The sequence below is a fragment of the Gymnogyps californianus genome, chromosome 12 (assembly GCF_018139145.2).
Source record: "Gymnogyps californianus isolate 813 chromosome 12, ASM1813914v2, whole genome shotgun sequence".
Lineage (NCBI taxonomy): Eukaryota > Metazoa > Chordata > Aves > Accipitriformes > Cathartidae > Gymnogyps > Gymnogyps californianus.
The window spans coordinates 22,744,829-22,759,737 of NC_059482.1; the positions used below are offsets into that span (position 1 = coordinate 22,744,829).

General features: G+C 55.8%; 1 protein-coding gene across 1 annotated transcript; it reads left to right on the forward strand.

The window, feature by feature from the left end:
* The first annotated feature begins 26 nt into the window (after positions 1–26).
* Positions 27–14,693, forward strand: MATCAP1 (microtubule associated tyrosine carboxypeptidase 1). The gene is made up of 6 exons (XM_050903961.1): positions 27–482; positions 4,276–4,419; positions 11,410–11,542; positions 11,966–12,271; positions 12,975–13,072; positions 13,603–14,693. The coding sequence occupies exons 1-6, from the start codon at positions 27–29 to the stop codon at positions 13,765–13,767; spliced, it is 1,302 nt and encodes a 433-aa protein (XP_050759918.1). The 3' UTR covers positions 13,768–14,693.
* Positions 14,694–14,909: the final 216 nt, after the last annotated feature.

A 14,909-nucleotide genomic window follows, 5' to 3' on the forward strand; every position in this document is an offset into this window, starting at 1 on the left:
CCGCCGCCGCCACCGCGCTGGAGGCCATGGTGCTGGACCCGGGGGCGGCGGCGGCGGCCGGAGGGCTGGGCGCCAACGCCGCTCCGCGCCTGCCCGACCGCCATGGCCCGCCGCTCTGCTCCTGCCCGTCCCCCCCGCCCCCGGCACCGGGACCCGCGTCCCGTTGCCCGCGGGGAACCCGGCGTCTGTCGGAAACCGGCGCCGGGATGCGGCGGAGCGAAAGCGCGGGAGGGGTGGGGGGGCGCGGGGGGATGCGCGCCGCCGCCTCCCTGCCCCACATCGCGCGGGGGCGGGGGGAGGAGGGCGGCGGGCGGCGGAGCCCCTGCCTGCTCGTGGCGCTGCGGCCCCGCAACGTGGAGGCGGAACGGGAGCGGTTCTTCCGCGCCAGCTTCGCCTACGACCCGCAGTTCGAGTACGCCGAGCCGGTGCCCGCCGCCGTGCTGGATAAGTACGGAGCCGCCTCCGATCGCTTCGTCGCTCAGGTGAGGCGGGGCCGGCGGGTCACGCGCTGCCCGCGCCTGGGTGTGTCCGCCTGCCTGCCCGGGGGGGGCGGCGAGCATCGGTGCGGGCAGCTGCCGGAGCCCCCGGTGCCTTGATTCCCCTGCCGGTACTGCTGGTCTCGGGGAGGGGGGGGGGGGTGTGTGAGCATCACGGCGGTTGCGGGGAGGGATGCTCGGCCTGGGAGGAGGAACCGGGGGACCCCGGATCGCCCGTTCCCCGCCTTCCTCCCGCCCGGTGAGGGCGGTAACCCGGCGGGTGCGAAGGTGTGGGTGTCCTCGCGTAGGGCGGTGTCACCGGCTTGGTGCCAGCGGGATGGATCGTGGTGGGACCGCTCCGTGGTCCGGCCAGCCAGGAGCTGGTCCACGGTCGACGTGAAACCTCGTGGCCTGCTTTCCTTCCCGGCTTCTGCTGCCAGGCCGCTGCCCGATCTTGTTCTGCTCGACACCTTTTGTATCCTGCCGTCAGCACGCTCGCCCTGTTCTTAAAACTCTGCTTTAGTTACTTAGCCTGCCTGCAGGAGTAGTACATGCTCTGTGATTGGCATGGGCAATGGTCATACTGGTGCTGGGTGATGCTACCAGCATCAAACTGGTTCTTGCTTCCGGATGCGCGGTGGTGGTTAGGAGCTGATGTGCCATCAGGGACACCTTGCTGTTATTTTTTTTTTTACACTTGTTGCTGTAGAAATAACGGACAAGGAGCTGGAGCGCGTGGGTGACCGCATGGGAAGCGGTCCTTAGCCTGAAGGACCCGGTGGGTTAAGTCTGGCTTGTTTTCTGGAAGGCCTAAAGGTCGTCTTTTGCGGCAGCACCCTTACCGCATCAGCAAACGTGGTTAGTAATGATAATAGCTGGTGTAGACTCCGCTTAAGGAGCCTGTATTATTTTGCTTAACTGTTTCCGTTGCTCGTAGGCTACTGAAACGTTCCCGACTTGCTCTCTGCCACGGCTCGTAACCATGTGTGGATGGCAGCGAGCAAACAGCACCCGGCCGTTTCACAGCAGGCAACAGGCAGGAGCGTGCTTGCTTGATGCTCTGCCCGCAAACGAGCCTTTCTTGGATGCAGGCAGAGCGAGGCAGGGAATGGAGCTGCTCCGTCCCTTCGCTCTGGGTTTGGAGCTGGGAGCCTGGCGGTGCCCCAGAACCAGTTTGCTCCTCGGACTGGGCATCCCGCCCCTGGCAAGAGCATCCTTTCTGCCACATGGACCCCTTTTAGCTGCATCCGAGGGAGGAGATAAAAAAACCTCTTATCTTGAATTCAGACTTGCACGCCAGAGGCGTCTCTTTACACCTCCTAGTCGGGAGCTTACATCTGGTGTTTCAAATAACAACTTATTCACCGATTTATTTATTGTTTTGGGAATGTTTACTTATTCTTGCATTACTTCCTACGTCTCTGCCTGAATTATTATCCAGATGATTCAGGCTCTTTCTGTAAACAACTTTCTAAGCAGTTAGGCATTTCCAGCGCCTGCTGTACCTCTGCCCCAGATAAACTGGTGCCAGCGATGCTGTTGCAGGGGAGACGGTCTGACTCCTGTAAAGACCTCGCTGGCTTTTGCAGTGTTTTCCTCCTGCATTTAAGTGCATTTCATTCTCTGAGTAGTGCGGTAGAATGAGTTGTTTGGAGCTATTTTCCCCCTTGCTTTCTCTTTTGGTACAGTTGACTTACAATATAGTAAAAGATGAGTAATTGAGATTCTTTTTCTCTGCGCGTTACTTTGAATGAATGGAATTAAGTGTTCGTAACCAGTGTGAGTGGTGTCATCCTGGGTCCTAAAACCCTTTGCAAGAGATATTAAGTGTCAAGTGTTTCTACCAATGTTTCTCCCAAGTTTTCCGGTGATGGTGCAATGGGACGGTATTCGTGTCACTGTTCCTTTGCTCGTACCCTGCAGTAACCTCCTTCCAGTCTCTTTTATTTTGGGAAACCTTTTTCCTTGCAGCTAACTAGTAGCTATAAACTCCTTTTATTTTAAAAACCTGCATTAATCATGGAGCTTAAATGAATTTGCTAAGCCAGCATCCTTGGACAAGAGCAGACAAACCAACATCAGCTCTCTGCTTCCAGCTTGCCGCTCCACCAGCTGCTCTGCACATGCTTGGGGGGTTATTTTATTTTTTTTAATAGAAAATTTAAAGAAATCAAAAGGATTCTTCTAGCCCCACGGAGGCTCATCGCCCCGGAGATCACGTCGCCGGTTTGTCGCGGGAACGTGAGCAGCACCAGCACGGAGCCGGGGCTGGAGGATTTGTTATCCCACTGCATATGGTGGGTGCATGACTTCGGGCTGCCCGGGGATGCTCAGCAGCCTCTCGGAACTTTCAGCTTGGTATCTTAGGAATTTTGCTCGCCGGGACGTGCGCTGGAGGACGGTGAGGAGCATGCTCTTTGGTGTCTTAGTCCTGGGCACCAGCTGTGCTGGGTTTCTCTTGGCTCGGCGCTTTAGGTCCCCTGGGAGGAGAGAGCAAGTGGCTGAGCAGAGGCGGGAGGAAGAAATGGTCCTTTTTCTGCCGCTGTCAGCAGGAGGTACCTTGCGGCACTGCAAAAATGATCCTGATCGTTCAGCAAATGAAACAAAAAACCCAAACAAAAAAACCCAACAGCAACAACAAACCCAAAAACCCAACAACACAAAAAAACCCCGCACGACTTCTCCTGGAAAGACAAAATAAGTGACTCGAGAATAAAAACCAGCTGTGCAGAGAAAACTGTTCAGGGATGGAAAAATCAGGACCTTCTGCTGGGGTAGGGAGGCTGCTCACCAGACGCAGACCACGAAGCCCCTCTACGGGGTATTGGATGGTTTGAGTGCTGGTGCTGGTGGTGAGCACCCATCTCCTGATCCTGGGTGACCTTAGGGACGAGGGAGGGGATGGGATCTCCTCTGCAGGGCTCCAGCCGCTGCCCAGAGCCTCATACAAGAGCAAAGGGGGGGTTTGCTCAGCAGGAGGAGGTAAAGCACGCACCAGCGAGGAGCAGCGCTTGGTCCTGGGCTGGGAAGCTCAGCAGGAGCTGAGGCAGGTTTACAGATGCAAGAAAACTGCTGGAGAAACTCCAGAACTCGTGCAAAGTCGTCATCATCTGGGTGGGGGTATATATTAATAGGCTGGAGAAAGTCATTGCTTCAAAATGCAAACTCACTTTTTGGGAAGGAAACGTGCTAATAAATGCCTGTATTTTATAGATGCTCCATAAATGTTAATGCTAATAAAATAGCACGTGCTGCTTTTATTAGAAGGCTGTTGGTGCTGAGACCTCGGCCGAAGAAGAGGAAGCAGCGTCAGGGCGATGCTGGTGATGCCCAGCTTTCCTGCCGGGCTTGCAATCCAGCGCTGCAATAAGAAACTCACAGAGTAAAAAGCAAGCTGATAAGCTAGACCTCTTTGTGCAAGCGCTAGAGTTTGAAAGGAGAAGTGAAAGCAGAAAAGATTAAAATAATCATGGCTTTAACCTCCGGAGGTAGGATGCTGCAACGATGCTGTTTCGCTTCTGCTTTGCCCCCTTCCCACAACAGATGCTTGCGAGGGTGATCAAAAGCAGAAAGAATATACCGTGGGCCATGCTGATTGCGTTAGGTGTCCGTCTGTCCTGGTGGCCACCTCCAGCTGGCTCAGTCTCCTTGGCTTTTTAGATATCGCAAAAACCATGTCTCACTTTACAGGTGTTTATCAGGGATTCTTTCCGCTGGGTTTTATTGCACGTGGGATTTTAAGATGCGTTTATAAGCGGGGAGGGTGTTTGCACTGATGTTTCGTTTCTGCCTGTGACAGGCGATCCGGATCATTCGTGCCGTCCTGGAGAAGTACGGGACCTACGAGAGCTTCGAAGTCGCCACGGGCGGGAGGCTGCTGAGCAAGTGCCAGATCTGGTCCGTGATCCGAAAGTATATGCAGAAGGAAGGCTGCGTGGGAGAGGTAATCCGTGTCCCTGCATTATCGCTTGTAAAATACAGCTGCAAAATATTTATTTTCTGATAAAAAGGACTCAGATTAAGAAGTCTTTTGGGTACAAAGAAGAAACTTTTCTACTCTGAGCCGTGGTGTCCTTTCATCTCCGGCTTGGCTGCGTTCGCTGTACCCCGGCGTTAGGATGTGGGTGCTGGTTCCCCACCAATTTCCCATGATTTTTTCAGCGTATATTTTTCAGTGTCTATTTTTCAGTGTATTTCTCCCTTTTTACGATTGAGAGAGAGAGAGAGGAGCTGCTGCTTGCCTCCGTGGCTGTGTGAGGAGCCTTTTGCTACATGCATGAGGCATCAATTACCGTCGGGAAGTCATCTCTTGCTGTTAGCGGCGGTATGGCAGACATCTCCGACAGCTGCCTTCGCTCACATGTCCAAAAGCAAAGCCGGGGGGAGAAATTTCCTCCTGTCCTGTGGGATGTGCCGGCTTACGGAGCTTTGAAACCCCAACCTCGGGTTTTAAGGCTGGGAAATCCGTGGTTAAGATACGACGGTAGCCGTGCGGGATGAAGGGAGGGGGATGTTCAGCATCTCTTAATCTGGTTTCTCTGTGCCCCCAGCAGCATCCAGCGCGGGATGTCCCACACCTTCGGTTAAGGGGCTTTTTTTTCCCCCCTTCTGCCAGCAAGGTGTGGGCAAAACGCTTCCACCATCCAGGATTCAAGCGCTGAGAGGGATCTCTGGACCTGACTTTGCTTTTTTTTGGCTCGAGGTGCTGCCTTTGGCTGCTGGCTGCAGGGCAGGAGGCCATGCGGTGCTGGCTGGCGCCGGGGGCTTCCTCACCGCTGCCTCTTGGCCAGCCTATTTTTCCTAGCTCTGAATTTTTCACCTCCATCTCCAAACAGGGTTATTCACGAACATTTCCCTGAAGCATCAACTTGCTCGGCGGTACCCAGGGCATTTCATGCCCGCAAAAGCGGGAGGGAGCGATTCCCCAAGGTCCCGCCTGGCCAGGGGATGTTCCTCCTCCAGCCCCCTTGGTTTGCCCTGCTCCCTCCTGGGGGTGTCCCTGGGGTGTGGATTCGGCACCTTGGTCCTCCCAAACCTTTGCTTAGGACAGAAAGGATTTCTGCAAATCTCTTCTTCTAATTCAGCTGCCTTTTAGTACCCAGAACCAGTCCCAATACCCAACCGAGCAGCTGGCCGGTCTTACTTACAGACCTACGCTTATGTGTAGTCTACACTTAGGCTACAGACCTACACTTCGTTGTGGTCTATCATCTCTTGATTTTTATTAATTGATTAAATTCAGCTATTTTGCTCTTCTCCGTTAATCTAACCCGAATTTAGCTCTGGCTGGGCAGAAAGCCATCTTTTTTCATACATATTGGTGTACAACTGGCTTCCTTCCAGCCCTGTGTAATTTTCCCTTTGCTCAAGGGAACGCAGGGTTCAGTAATTACGTTTGCACATCGGCGTGCGAGATACGTGGCCCTTTTAGCCGAAACTTTTGATAAGTGCTTTTAAAACCATTAAAGCATTGGTTTGTTCGTTCCCAGCCATTACAAAGTTTGCTGAATTTCTGTGGGGCGGGAAAGAAGGAAGGGTTTCTGTCTGCTCTCGATACAGCCATGTTGGCAAAGCTTGCTCCCCGTACAGAACAAAAACTTGCTGAAAGTTCTGCGTCGCTGATAATTTAACTCCCTGTCGGGGAGCTGGGCAGTTTCAGATGTGTCTCATCTCCCTCCCCGCGCCTGTATCTGTAATTCCTGACTTCCACCTGCTGTGCCCCGTCTGTTCTGCCGTGCCGTTTGCTTCCCCGATACGTACTAATCCTGATGGCTTTCTTAAAAAAAAAAAAAAAAAGAAGAAGAAACTCTAGCACGGGGGGTTGCGTTAGCCCAGAGACCGACCCGCTGACGCGTCAGCTGCCTGTGCTGCCTGCAGGCAGACCTGGCAGGCAGCGCGGCCAGGCTGGCGGCAGTCGCTGCAGGCAGCTGCCCTTTGTCCCTGGCGCCGATCAGCGAAGGCAGGATCCCGCTTTCCGGCACCGCAGGCAGCGTGCTCGTGGGTAAGTATTTGCGCTATAATTAACTTTGCATCTTCAAAAGCTTCTTTGTTGGGGTCCGAGCTGCAGATCCTGAAGCTCTTCTCCTTTTCTTCTGGCTCAGGACCGAGGTGACGCTGCCGGAGCTCAGAGGTCTCCGTACGGATTTCGGCGAGCCCCCAGCTTGCAGCAAAGAAACCCCTGGCCCCGTTGGTAAGTGCTGCATGGCAATCCCTGGGGTTGTGAAATGTTGTTAGCCTAAATAGCGCTAGCTAGCATCTCCTGGGATCGCATCGGTGGTGCTCCTCCACCTCTCAGCTGCTCAGTGCCGGCGCTTTCTTGGCATGCGAGGTCCTGAGCAGCACCGGGGAGCTGAGGAGAGGCAGGAGCCCGTGCCGCGGGGGCCGTCAGCAGTCTTCCCTCGGTTCCTGGGGACGAGCTCTTTCTCCGTCGTTACATCCACAAAAGCTGAGCAGAAGCTTCGTGGACCGCGAGGATGCGCTGGGGATCCTGCTCGGAACGAGGGAGGTCACAAACCTGGAGAGCTGGCGTTGCTGCTCCAGGAATAGGACTTTGGCTGAAGTCGCAGCCCCTGTTGTAACAGCATCTGCAAAGCTGGAGGGTTCCGAAATAAGGCAAGTGGTGCTGCTCAGCGGGCGGATGGGCTGCTGCAGCCGGAGAAGGGCTGTGGGCAGCGTAACGGGAGCGTGCGAAGCTGCGGTCTCTGATGATGCTGAGGGTCCCTTCCCGTCGCTCCCGGACGGCTGGCTCTGCATGGGGTGGTTCTTGGCACTTCTGTTTAATACGACAAAACAACACTGTGTCACCACATTTATCAAATAAGGGGAAAAAATAAAATCACCCAAGCCAATGCCTCTGAAAAGTCATTAGACTGACATCTGAAGAATGACATCGTGGGGTTTTGCCCGTCGTCATCTCACCGTGGTGGCCCTGGGCGCATCCGTATCGTCGGCTCTCACCGGGGTGCTGCGACCTGCAGCTGTACCCGCGGCTGCAGGTGCCCTCCTCCTCTCCGAGCGGTGTCTAATCCCGTTTCCCAACCCCTGGATCAGTCCGTTTCCATCCCTCATTCCCCTGCCCAGCTCTGTCCCAGGATCTTTGCAGCCTTAGGACAGGGATGGGGAATTTCTCTCTGGGCCGTGGCAGCTCTGTGTCTTCCTGAGGCGGAGGAGGGTGTTTCTCCCTGCAAAACCCCTGCTGATAATTTGCCTACCTGAGCGTGAACCGCCGCAAACCTCGTGCGGTGGCCTGCACCGTTTGCTGATGCTTCTTCGTCCTGAATCTGCTTCCTAACCTCTTCGCTTGATGCCGTCGAGCTCTTGCACAGGGAACGATAGTTTCCACTCCATATAACTGAGCTGAGTGTTGCTGTTTCTGTGTTGCCTTTTACCTTTTCTTCACCATTAGAGAGGGGGAAAAAAAAAATCAACAGTGCTCCCTTTGACTTGAATTCTTCCTCTAAAGGCTCTGGGATGTTTTTCCATGGAGTTTTCCTTGATTCCTGAAAACACAGACCGGTTGCTTCAACTACACCCTTCCCTCTGTGCTCAGCCTCCAGCAGTGTCCCAGCTTACTGCAGACCAGATTTTTCTGTGCCGTTGGATCTTCCTCCAGACGCTGTATCCCAGGGAATGCTTTGGTCTTCATTTCATGAAGAAAGGCCCTCAGAAGGGCTCGTGCAAGACCTGGTTTCAGTGCTGAGCATCGCATTCTCAGCATCCTCGGCCGCCTCTTATTTTCCAGCTGTTTGCTGCGTTTCTCTTTGCTCACCCTGTGCATAGTGAGATCAGATAGGAAAAGGAAAAAGAAAAAATTGGGGTTTGGACTGTTCAGCCTACCTCCTGTTCGGGCACGGTGATAGGGAAGGTTGAGGGACAGCACTTGCCTTTCTACAATTTGGCTGAGCTCATTTGGTGCTCGCATTGAATCGTGTGAGCAGCCCGTTGATGCTGTGGCTTTAGCCCTGTGCCATCGCAAGACGCGAATGCCCAGCCTGGTGACCATTGACTTGTCCTGTAGCAGAAAGCCCCTCCGAAAGAATATAAAAATCAACTCTTCTAAAGCCAGAGCACTCAGTTGCAAATGTTGCTTAACGCTTATTAAAGCGGGGCGTATCTCTGCTTTAGGTAAGCTCAGGCCTGGTAGGACGCTCGGGTGGGTAACAGCAGGGAAGGTGCAGCGTAGGATGTGGGATGCGGCATTCCCGGTACAGCAGAGGGAAAAAGCCATGGACAGGTGATGGACAGATATTTGGGTTATAATAAAAGAGTTTTCTTCAGGGGTGGGAATTAAGGTGCCAGTGCAGATGGGAAGGGAGAGCTGGAGGTCACCAGAACGGCAGAGATGAGCTGCGTGGAGCATTTATCCATGTAACACGCAAGATAGTTAAACTCCTGGGTTTAGGCAATATTTCGCTTGCGCGGGTTGCTCTGAGTGTTGTTTTCAGAGCGAGAGAGCTTTTGAAATTGCACAAGGGAAACTTGAACTGTTGGGGGGGATGCCAAGCGAGCACCAGCCTCCCAAATCCCGCCGGCTGGGCTGACCCCTCTGCACCAGGTCCCGCTGGTACGGGGGACCCGGAGCTGCTGAATCCGTGTCGCCTGGGAATGGCGCCTGGAGAAATCCAGCGTAACGTGGCCAAGGATGAACAACTGGAAGATGGAGAAGAGCAGAGAGGAGGAGCTCGGGGCGGGGGGGACGTGTATTTTTTTTAATAGGCTGGGGGAAAGCAGGTGTAAGAAAGAGCATTTATCCTAGGGAAGAAGTTAGTTTTTCTGCATCTAGTTTCCTAAATTCCAACCTCTTTGGGTGTTATTTTTTGTGTATAGGGGCAATGAAGCATGACAAGACACCAAGATGTGGACCCGGCCTTGCGACTGCTCCCAGCCAGCCGAGCATCCTGTATCCTGGTAGCGGAGCTCCGGCTGACACAGTGCATCGTCTCCAGCGCTCCCCGTAAGAGCCGCAGGTCGGGCAGCAAAGACCTGGGGACCAGGGGCTGTCGCAGGGTCCCGGCACCAGTTCTGTGCTGCAGCATCTTCGAGGGAGCAGGAAAAGTGCTGCGGCGATGAAATGTATTCCTCATCTTCTTTCTTTTGCTTTAAACTCTGTCCCATGGCTCTCTCCCCTTCCCTTCCCGCATCCCAGGATTTCAGCCTCCGCTAGTCACATTTAGGATTGCCGTGTCGGATGTCCAGGCTGTATTCCCATCACACAGAGCGGACCTAAGAGATGGGAATTGGTTAAAATCATACCAAAACCTAGCTCATTCCTGCCTCCTTATTTCTGCTTGGGGTGAAGCCGTAACCTTCCCTGCCTGTTGTAGCTCCAGAGGGGGCTGTTTTAGCAGAAGCTGGTGCTGCTGCCAAAAGTCTTCTCCTCGCCAAGAGCCCCCCCCGTGAGAGCTGATGTGGCCGGGGCTGATGATCTTGCTGGAAATGAACCTAGAGCATAAAACCAGTTTTAGTCCAGATCAGTTCCCCGCCTCGGTTTGTCCCGGGTCACCAAGGTCCATGGCTGGATGCGGGAGAGGGCAGCAAACCTGCAACCCTTCTTTATTTTGACTTGCTTACTGGAGCAGAAATAAAGCTCAAGGATGCACACAAGTCAGAAGGGAACAGAAGTCTTTTCTCGGAGTTGACGGGATTCTCTTTCACGCTGGTATATTTTAATTCAGGTAAGCAATTGCACTGTAAGTATTTTTATGCCGTTTGTTTGCCCAGTGGTAGACTCTGCTCTGTTACGTTGCACTTTTGGCTTTCATCACTGCACAATAATAAATCTGGGTTAAAGCAAACCCGTTCAGTCTCCTCTCCTTTTTTTTAAATAAGAGAAGAATTGTCACGTAGTAATGCGTGTGCACATTTTCATCCTGAAAAGTGCCAGCTGTGAAATAATAGATGTTTTTTAGAGTTAATATGGACATGGCAGAAGGGTTTTGAGATGAAATTGGTATGTGCGCGAAGGCCACAAGCATTGCCGCGGCCGAACCTCGGATGCGAGAGCTCCCGGGGCTGTCTCTTCCGGCGATGCTGCGGCTTCGAGTTGCTGCAGGCCAGAAAATGCTGCTTGGCCGGCACGTTAACCCATGTTAACGTAGAGCAGCTGTCTTGGCTCCAGCACTTCCGATAGCCGGGTTTCCCAAAATAGCTGTTTTTTTCTGTATAAAGATAGTCACTAGTCCTGCGCATGCGTTGCCCGTCCCTGCCGCAAATCGTGGCTGGCAGACGCGGTTCCTGCTGCGAGGGTGGGTTGGTGTGGATCCATCCTCACTGCTCGTGTCTTGGAGCCTCGAAAGGGAGAATCCGCAGGAGAGTCCATGAAAATGGAGCCAGAGCCTTGGTTCCCTCGTGGGATGTTTACTGGGAGGGTCTAGAGGTTGGACCCCATAACAAAGCGGGCGCTGTTGGTTGTTTAGAGCGGGGTTGTTTTGGTGACCAATTTTACTGCACCGTCCCATTGCTAGTGGGGATGCTGGAGCGGAAGCAGGCAGGTCTCCGGAGGATGCCCGTCATGTGTGGCCATAAAATTGTGGGGAGCCCACGGGAACGAGCCGTGGGCGGGGGAAGGATACTGGAGCCAGAGGGATGCTGGAGGAGGCTGCCTAGGAGCTGCCCGCTCCCCCCCACGGTGCCCACTCGGGTTTGCTGGCTGTAAAGAGATTAAAGGAGTTATTTCGTTCTCCCATGGGATCATCTCTTTCTTCTCGGCACCCCCTCAGTGCCCTCCCTGCCTGCTCCTGCTAGCTGAGGTTTCTTTGGGGAGCTGCAGCACAAGCTGGTGATGGTGCAGCAGTGCCGGACAGTGCCGCCCGCGGCGTCGGTGGCTTTTTCTGACCATTCGCCACGGTCTCAGCCTCTGCTTAGAGCCAAGACCCCGCTGAGCATCTCCTTCTTGTGGCAGCGCTGATGCCAGTTGCCTCTTTTTCTTCTGCAGGTGGTGGTGCAGCTCACTGATGACCTCCTGTCCCAGGCGGTGATGATGGTGGAGGACAGCCGACCGACGCTGGCCATCAACCTGGCCGGAGCCCGGCAGCACTGGCTGGAGGGGATGCTGCGGCACGAGATAGGTCAGCGGCGGGGTGACGGGCAGAGCCGGGGGGATGCTGTGAGCATCCTCTGGCTGTCACCGGGGTAACGGCCTGGGGGCTGCGGGGTCCACGGGGCAAGGTGATACCCACCGGGTTCTGCAAGGAGGCATCCTGGAGGGGGTGCTCCTGGGTGGGTTTCGGAAGGGGCTGAGGCCACCTGGGTCCCTCTCCGCATGTGGGGCAGGGGGTGTCGGACATGTGCCTCTGCCTGCCCCCCGCCCTGGGCACCGGAGCAAGCAGATGTCCCATGGCAGCATCTCCAGCCAAGACTGAAGCTGGCACCCATGGGTGCTGGGTCTCAGCCCCAACCCCAGCGACTCGGCGGGGTGGGGTGGGGGGCCCAGGGGTCGAGCTTTTTGGAGGCTGCGGCCGACGGCGCTCGCTCCCGTCCCCCCTCCCCAGGCACCCACTACATCCGGGGGGTGAACAACACCCGCCAGCCCTGGCACAGCTCCGAGGGCCGCAAGCAGTACAGCCTGAAGCCCGCCAACCCCACGGAGGAAGGCTTGGCCAGCCTGCACAGCGTCCTCTTCCGCAAGCAGCCCTTCCTGTGGCGGGCAGCCCTGCTCTACTACACCATCGAGCGGGCCAGCCGCCTCTCCTTCTCCGCCCTCTTCCAGGACCTGGAGCAGTACGTCCAGGACGCCAGCGTCCGGTGGGAATACTGCGTGCGGGCGAAGCGGGGCCAGACCGACACCTCGCAGCCAGGTACCGCTCGGGGGGGGGTACAAAGCCTTCAAGTTTTGGAAGGGATTTTATTTTGTTTTTAAAAGAAAAACCAGAGGCGGGTATGTTTTGCTGCTGGGTGGGTTGAGCATCACTGGTCCTGTGGCCATGGCGGCCTTTGAAATGGTGGCTCTGCCCCCCACTGCATCCCTCCCCATCCCCAGCACCGCTCTCCTACGGGTTTACACTTTATAGCAGTGATCTTTTACCTGCAGTCCCGGCATATCAGCTCTTTGGCTGCTCAGGGTGAGGTGGGGATGGATGGGGCACCCTGGGGAGCCCCATAAGGTGATTGCGGTCTGATGGGAGCGACTTGCACAAGCTCGCGGGGAGGTAGCAGCCAAAGGAGAGGAAAAAATGAGCATTTCTGGGGATGCATTTAGATTCTTGCAGTGGTTTACCATTAAAAAAATCCATTGGGAGGAAGGGTGAAAGCATCCCAGTGAGAGGCTTGGGGCGCTCGCTGTACCCGGCTGCCTCTGTGGTCCCCGGCGCTGCTCCCCAGCGCTCATCCTTTGGGACCCAGCGGTCCTGGCCATGGCACCAGCAATGCCTGAGCCCCGGCGCGCTTGTGTCACCCTGGTGCAGTGCCATCACTCCGGTTATTGCGGTCAGCAGACGTTCAGGCGAGCGGAAGGCGGTGGAGAGCCGGGCTCCTGCTCCCCAGCCTCTCCTGCTCTTCCAGGCTGTTTCAGTAAGGACCAGGTCTACCTGGACGGGATTCTCCGCATCCTGCGCCATCGGCAGACCATCGACTTCCCGCTGCTGGCTGCGCTTGGAAAGGTAACGGCCGGGGCGGGGGCGCTGATGCCAGAGCCTCATCCCATCCTAAAGCTCACATGGGCTCCCTTGGTCCCCTGGCTTCCCAAAAACAAGCCCTTGGCTGGAAGCCCTTCAGCTCTTGGCCTTTCCCTGCATGTATGGGTTTCGGTGGAGCAGGGAAAAGGCTATGCTGGATAGGATGCAAGGAAGGATGGGATAATCCATACTCCTCCATGGGAGACCTTCCAGGAGATGCTTAACTCAGTGGGTTAAGCTCTGCCGGCCGCACTGCTGGCCCTCTCCCTTGGCCGCAGCACTCCTGCTGTCGCCTGTCCCTGCGGTGACAGAAAATGACCAAAACCACAAATCTTTGCACATCCCACACCCCTCAAGCAGCTCTGCCGGTGCCTCCCCACAGGCAGGAGGGGTGTTTGGGCAGTGGGGGGGTGACCCAGGGGGGCTGCAGGGGGGCCAGACGCCCTCCTTGGCACCTGCCAGGGTTTGGGATGGGTGGGTGGAGGGGCTCACCCCGTCTCCCTGCTTCCCATCAGGTCTCCTATGAAGACGTGAATCGACTGAAGAAATTTGGAGTCCTGGAGAAAGCCCGCATCCCCCATTTCATGCAGGACCTGGAAAGGTACATGAAGCAGCTGGACCACATCGTCACCACCAACGGCCTGAACGAGGAAGAGCTGGAGCAGCTGCTCCCCGACTGACGGGCATTCCTGCCCCCCCAGACCAGCGCCCCGAGGGTGTAACTGGTGCCATTTATTGGATATTTATTGGGGCTGGAGCCTGGAGGAGAAGGCAGAGCCTGGGCCTCCTCCCCGGCGCCCGGGCGGCCGCTGTGCATGTACCGCTGTGTAGGGTAGCGCGGCCGCGAGGGCCGGTGTGGTTAGTGTTGATGTGTTCCCCCCCGCACCGTCCCCTGTGCATTTTGGGGACGGCTGGGTGGCTCCGCCTGGCTTTGGGGAGCCGGAGAAGAGGGTTCAGAGGGAGCGAGGGCAGAGCTGGGGAGATGCGCTGGTCCCCCAGAAGTGCAGGAGGCTGTGCTGGGGTGCTCAGGGTACCAGGGGGTGCTCCCAGCAGAGCAGGGGCACCGACTCCGGGCTAGCAGACGGGGCTGGGGACTCTGGGCTGTGCCTGGGGACTCTGGGCTGTGCCTGGCAGCCCTGGCAGGGAATAAGGGCTGGCCTGCGCCCACTGATTGCCCCATGCATGCATTTCCCGCTCCCTACCCCTTCCCTCATGCCCCCCACCAGCAGCAGGAAGGACTTTAATCCCCCAAATACCAACCTCTGCTCTTCCCCCCTCCTCGTAGCTATTTGCCCACAATTCATCATCGCTCTGCACCCCAACTCCAGCCACTCTGCCTGGCTCTGAGGCACAGGAGGACTCAAGGTGGGGATCGGGCTTGATGTAAGGAAAAAGCGTGTAATAAAAACGATGTAATGGAAACAATGTGTGGGCAAAAGGTTGTGGATAGCATCAAAAGCCAGGCTGGCACCACTGTGAACACCGACCGTGCGTCTCGCTCGCACAGGCGAAGCTGCAGGGCTCCGAGCTGGTGCGTCAGGAGCAGGAAGGGGTCACCGGAGCGTGTAAAACAACACACCGGGCAGGGACAACATTAATAAATCAAAGTAGGCAAAAGCAGAAGCTGTCCTGAGCTGTTCCTGGTCTCTAACACGTGGTTTCTGCTGCAGTCGCGGCACCCCGGCTGTGCCACCCCTCGGAAAGCCCTTTTGTTTGTGGTTTTTGGTTGGTTTTGTTTTTTTTTTTTAAAAAAACCAGATTTGGTTTTAGCTTCTTGTCACCTTTCATCCCACTGAGCTCCCCCAAAGGTAGCACAGGCCAA